The sequence below is a fragment of the Oreochromis niloticus genome, linkage group LG7, assembly GCF_001858045.2.
Source record: "Oreochromis niloticus isolate F11D_XX linkage group LG7, O_niloticus_UMD_NMBU, whole genome shotgun sequence".
Lineage (NCBI taxonomy): Eukaryota > Metazoa > Chordata > Actinopteri > Cichliformes > Cichlidae > Oreochromis > Oreochromis niloticus.
The window spans coordinates 14,667,186-14,673,379 of record NC_031972.2 but is presented as its reverse complement, the minus strand read 5'-3'; the positions used below and the strand labels follow the sequence as shown (position 1 = coordinate 14,673,379).

General features: G+C 35.9%; 1 protein-coding gene across 2 annotated transcripts in view; it reads right to left on the bottom strand.

Moving 5' to 3' along the window:
• Positions 1-350: 350 nt before the first annotated feature.
• col5a1 (procollagen, type V, alpha 1) overlaps positions 351-6,194 on the bottom strand; it is a 74,000-nt gene continuing 68,156 nt past the window's right edge. For both annotated transcript variants that reach the window (XM_005454554.4, XM_019360650.2), the window contains exons 65-66: positions 3,216-3,449; positions 351-2,981 (exon numbers count right to left, since the gene is read on the bottom strand). In XM_005454554.4, the coding sequence (XP_005454611.1) occupies positions 2,835-2,981; positions 3,216-3,449 (381 nt within the window). In that variant the 3' untranslated portion in view covers positions 351-2,834. The remainder of the gene's footprint in view (positions 2,982-3,215; positions 3,450-6,194) is intronic.

Here is a 6,194-nt window from a genome sequence, read left to right as displayed (position 1 = left end):
TAATCCACGGATGACTGTAGCTGTGACCACCAGACGCAGCCTTAGATCTTCCCTTTTGTGAAGCATCTGTGGAGCTACAACTGTTTACATATTAATGATATGTAATTATGTTAAACATATTGTACTTTACCTGTTGTGTGGCTTAAACAGACATCCCTAAGGACACATTCTCTCTCACACACACAGCCCACAGCTCGGTAAACAAGAAAGCATGGCTGCCTCAATGAATGTGTCCAAATGCTTTGTGCCTGGCTCCATTAAAAAGGTGCTCTCATATTGTGTAAAAATAGATAGCATGTGGAAAATAATAATAACCTTGCACGTAAAGAGGGCGCCTCTTACACTTACACTATGGTATCATTTAACATTTATTTTTTTATTTTAAATAATACAATAAATATACTACAAACGAACATTGGCTTTGGTAGAGTTACAAGTTCATCAGTTTCTCTCCACTTCACAATTGTGGACATGACCTTTTTTTTCTTCTTCTTCTTCTTTTTTTTCATCTGTAGCAATGAAAAAAAAAAAAAAAAAAAGCTAACGTATCCTGATGAATAAAACATGGACCGGAGATCATGCCACGCTACAAAAAAATCATAACAAGAGAAAAAACTTTACAATTTCATGCATACAGATAGGTTTTAATGCTTCAAAAGACATACAAGAGTGGATGGCCACAGTAAACTTGGATTTATTGACATAAAAACCAATATATCTTCTATCCTCTGATCCTTACACAGGTTTGACAAAACTGTGAAAAACAAACAAACAGAAAATCTACAAAATGAAACAAAGACAAAAAAACAACAACCCAAAAACAGAAAAAAAAAAAAAGAAAAAAATGGCAGCACCACTGCTGGTTCTGGAAATTTACAAAATAATTGTTTGTCCTTTTTTTTTAAAAAAAAAAATCATTATAATTATTATTGAGAGCAGAGTGTTAAATTTGGATTTACTGCATCAAATGAAAAATAAAGCCAAAGATCTACAAGCATATTGAGTTATCTTAACAGAAAAGGTTCAAGTCACATATTTAAAGATTTTTTTTCTCTTTTTTTTAAAAAGGAAGCCAAAAAAAATGAAGAGCTGTAACAATTCTGTGGTAGATACTAGTGGTCATAAGCAAAAAGAGTGCATAGTTTGAACAGAGAGCAATATTACAATAAGGGCAAAAAATTAAAAAAAAAATGAAAAGAATTATAGACTGATAGGCAAGTTTTGACGCTGCATGAACAAACCGTTCCATCTGGCTAATCAACAAGTTTCTCGAGTTGTTTTCCCATAACAAAAAAAGAAAAGAAAACCTTTGGTGGAAGGACCTTATAATTTGCACTGTATCCATTTGGCCCAATTGCAACATGTCCATCTTTTAACCTAGTTTCATGTGGCACATATGATAAAAAAAAAAAAAATAATAATGCAGCGTCACAGAGCATTGATACGCAAAGCCAACAGCACCATCTTAGATTCCTCTCGTCATTTCCAACATTTGGTACAGACCCATTTCTTATCTGCGTGGTCCGCTGAAGCAGGAGATAACATATGGTACCATGCTGTACTGATCTCAGAGTGGCTATGTACGGGAAACAAACAAAAAAATAACGGCATGCATAAACCACCACTGGATGCTCAAGCGAGTCAAAGGGGCTGGCGGCGATGGAGTTACTCTCAGCACAAGTTTTCCATATTTCAAACACAAAACTAGAAAAATACATAGCACCACAGAAGAGAGAGAAAATAGCACCTAGGTTTCGATTTCTTTGTGTTTTCGTTACAATGTGACATCATCACCATCATCATCTCCCACTGCATAGTCAGATTTCAGGAAACATGAAGAAGGCTTTTATTAAGTTAAGAATATTTCCACCAATGCGGGGTGTTCTGTTCAGAGGACACAAAAAGGAGGAATGTATTTTTTTTTGTTCTTTTTGTTTTCTGTCTGCAAATTAACTGTCACATAATAACAGAGCTTGTTTTCGTCCTTTATTTCCATTTTGTTCTTAAATTACAACAAAGGCGTGCTCCACAGTTGCAACAAGACAGGACTCACCACGGGGTTGGGTTTTTTTTTCTGGATTTTGATTTTACAAGTCGAATTCTCTCACTTTTCTACAATTTTGGATGTCGTCCATGCTCTCCTACCTCACAAATATAGAAAGTCACATGCATGTTTTGAAGCCAGAAGCAATAAAAGCTACCCAGAAAAATATACAGAATGTACTTACAAACATAAAAAAATCATTTATATATATTTATATATATATATATTTTTATATATATATATATATGGCCCATCCCAAGAGAATGGGGAGACAATTATGCACAAACAAAGCTCCCGTAGTGAAATGAGCAAACAAACTGAGAAAAAAGCAAAGCCAGGGAGATGAAGGAAAACATGAGATCAAAACTAAAGCAAAGAAAAAAAAGAGCCAAATCAAATGGAGTCCAAGGCACATAGCGCGACCGTCTGGAACGGCCGCGGCTCTCAAGGTCGCCTTCGTTGTTTGGAACAAAAGTGTGGTGACATGGGGCTAGGTTTTTGTGTGAGTGAACTGTATAGGAAGGAGGATCTGACATCCAGTTTCAAAACTTGCATGTGATGGAGAAGGCACACTGAGGTTTCAAGGTTATTTCCTCTGTTTCCTATAAAAAAAATTTCACCGTATTCTCAACTTGATTTCATTTTACTTTATACTTGCTGCTTTTTGGAAAAAAAAAGTAACGTTTTTCTTTTACAAATAGAATCGTCCTATTCTTTTTCATCAATTGTTTTTGAGAAAACAAAAATATGCTTTTTTTTTTTCTTTCTCCATTTGCTCAGTTAAAAAGTCTTAGCCGATGAAACAGACGGGCCCCACTTCGAATCCGAACTTCTGCGTGGAGCCGCCAAAATCGTTGAACATGATGTCCACAAATGGCACCTGTTCCACCTTTGGTGTGTTGATCTCAAGTACTGTCTTTTCATAGCCCTTTTTCAGCTGTCAAAGAGAAAAGACACAGCGGGGTTGAAGAATCAGCGTGCGGAAAATTCTTTTAAAGCCAAAAAAAAAGAAAGAAACACCACACACACACACACTTTCGCTGGACTCCTGCTCACGCAACGACTACAAAGATACTCAAAACATAACTTTCCAACAGTTTCCATCAAAGGAACCCAGCTTACCTCCCAAAAAACACACACCCACACATACGCACACACTTCCCTGACTTACCGCACAGCCATCAACTAAGGCGCGGATGTAGGGGTTGTTGTCATAAGACATCTCCTCATCGTTGGAGCCCAGGAAGCGGATGGCCTTGTCATAGTTGTCCTGCTCCTGGTCGTGCCATGCCACCGATTGGTAGCAGTTGTATGTCATGTTCTGCCTGGCTGCTGCGCTCAGCAGCCGCAAGAACGTCATCTGGACCACGCCGATGGGATTGCCCTCGGCATCCACATAGGAAAGCTGCAAAAAGAAGACATTTACATGTTTACACCATGCAGCTTCCTCTGTCACCTGGAAGCATTTTTTATGTGTTGACTATTGAAAATTGTGTTGATAAGAGGTGCCAACCAGACAGAAAACTTGATGTGCCATTAATATATAATATGACTCAGCATATAGACCTAGTAGAGCGATAAGGCTGGCATTCATCAAAATTAGTAATAAAGACCTAAACCAAACAATGCTAATGTCAGTCCAATACTAAAGACTTTTCATTGTTTATTACAGTTAAAAGTTTTGTCTGTCTTTCTTTCTGTCTGTAAACGCGATAGCTTGAGAACACCTGAATGAATTCTCATCAACCTTTGTAGCGGTGTAGAGTGGACTAATGTTAACAGACCATTAAAATTTTAACTATGATTCTTTCAAGTTTGGTGTATATTATCAATATGCAAAAAGCACCAAGCTTTAAAATGTCACATCCCACCTCTGACCTTTCCTTCATGTTCAATAGATTGATCTGAAGGTTAATGTATAATAATTGTAATATATAGAGCAGTAAAACTATGTTTTTACTGCCATTGTTTGTATTGATAACATCTAGGCATATAGGGACTGAAAATGTCAGATTACTTTGGATATCTAACCTCTTCTTCAAGTTCAAATAAGGTCAAACTTTCATAAAATGTCTTTTATCTTTAAAACTATGCAAAAAAATTCTATTGCCTTTGTTTTTATTGCCAACATTTAGGAAACGATACCGTTATATGGGAATTATAAATACTATATTATAGTTTGCATCTAAATATCATATTACATTTGACCTCTGACCTCACTTTTACATTTCACATCAGCCTTTTTTTGAAGCTGACTCCAAAATGTGTGATATCTTTAAAAAACTACTGTCAAGTTAGTCATAAGTATACTGCAGTACAACATTATATAATAAGCTCAAGTTATAAAAATATCTCCCCAAAATGCTGACTTTAACTAATTTAATTAAATGTAAATTTTCCTTGTAATTTTGTTACATAAGTACAATGCAAATTTAATGAAATCTGGTTAAATGAAATTCACTTGATTGGTACACATTCAGTTTGTACCGAGCACATTTTCCTTAATGATTAATTATTTGAATAAATAAAACTTTGACTTGATATATTTCAGATACATTTTACTCAAAATTACTGCCTCGTGTGTTTCGAGAGTGAAGAAATCTTTTTTTTTTTTACTGTTACTTCAGTTATTTACAAATCATGACCTACTCCTACTTGTGTAATCAAAATAAGCATCTATCATGCTACCCTTACCTATTTTTTTACTGCACTACAAATTGATGAAAATATGTTTAAAAAGAACAAAGAAACAAAAAATGTAAAAATGTGTAAAAAAAACAAAACAAAAACAGCAACAACATTAAACACGGCACCTAAAATGGAACCAATCGAAGAGCCCGTACAATTAGTTTACTGACAGCGTACTCTTACAATCAACAGGCTACTTATGTGAGACCTGCAGTACATCTTTCTATGAATAACAGGCCTGACCTTAATTTAGGTGTTAATTTGGCTCCGCCAATGTATGAACGTCGCACACACAAGTGCGAGAAGAACAATGGAGAACTAATCTGTCTCCCTTGTTCTGTGCCTTTTGAAGGCTTGTTTTTTAAATGCTTTTCAGCAGCACTTGACAAGCTGACTGGGCAATACTCCAGGTGTGACAGAACAACATCAATCATAACAGAAGCAGGAACATACACGGAGCATTTCCTCAAAATAGCAATGCCCTTTCCCATTTTGGAGACGATGAAATATCAAACCAAGACAGGGGGTAATTTAGTTTTTAGTGACCTATTCAGCTGAAGTCCCGTCTTTGGACAGGTGAAGTGCCTCGACATTACCAAGAGCAACCTTACTACCGAATACCATATGTTTAAATCTTTGCAAAAACAGTCTCAAATACAGAGCTGTCGTTTTTACTTTAAGTTCTTAGAGCATCTGTGTCGTGTAGTTTTATTGGAAAAGATCAAAAAGCACATATTCAGCTGCAGTTCAATACACATTTAGTACAATTTTGAGTGTTTATAACAGCATCGCTATCAGGCGTTAAACACACTGTGCTTATTAGTGCTTTCATTCATTGTTGGTTTGGGTCTTTAATGAAATCTGCTGACGACAATGAAAAATTTAATTACCAGCCTTATCCTTAAGTAACGTACAAATATGTGTAAATTTTTAGAAGAGGAGGATAAGTGCAGAATATTTCCAAGGCCTTATGCCCGGGAGCTGCACTGATGTTCAAGGCTTAATGCGGAACAAATCTACCTTCAAAGTATAAAAAATAAGCATAACTAAAGAGCTCATTTAAATCGTAATTGTGTGATTATGTAAAATATATAAGCGATACGAGCAAATTATGGTAAAATCATGAAAATGTATTCTCGTAATAGGAACTATGTGGCAGTAATGATATGTTAATTGCTTGCTAATTAGCCTATAATTAACCCAGCATCCCTGTTTTTCAGGCTCATGTTACAAGAAGGAAAAAAAAAAGAGAAAAACTGAGCTATGTCGCATTAAGCTGATTATAGTAATCCTGACTGACTGACAAGACAGCAGATTTTGGAAGCAGTTGTATTTCATTTTAATGTCCGTAAATGACTATTTGCATACCAACCATCAGGAATCCATTAGATCCACATGGTCACTTTGTCTTTCAGACAAACAGGACTTACTGAAGATTCATGCACATGCGGATCCCTTCCAT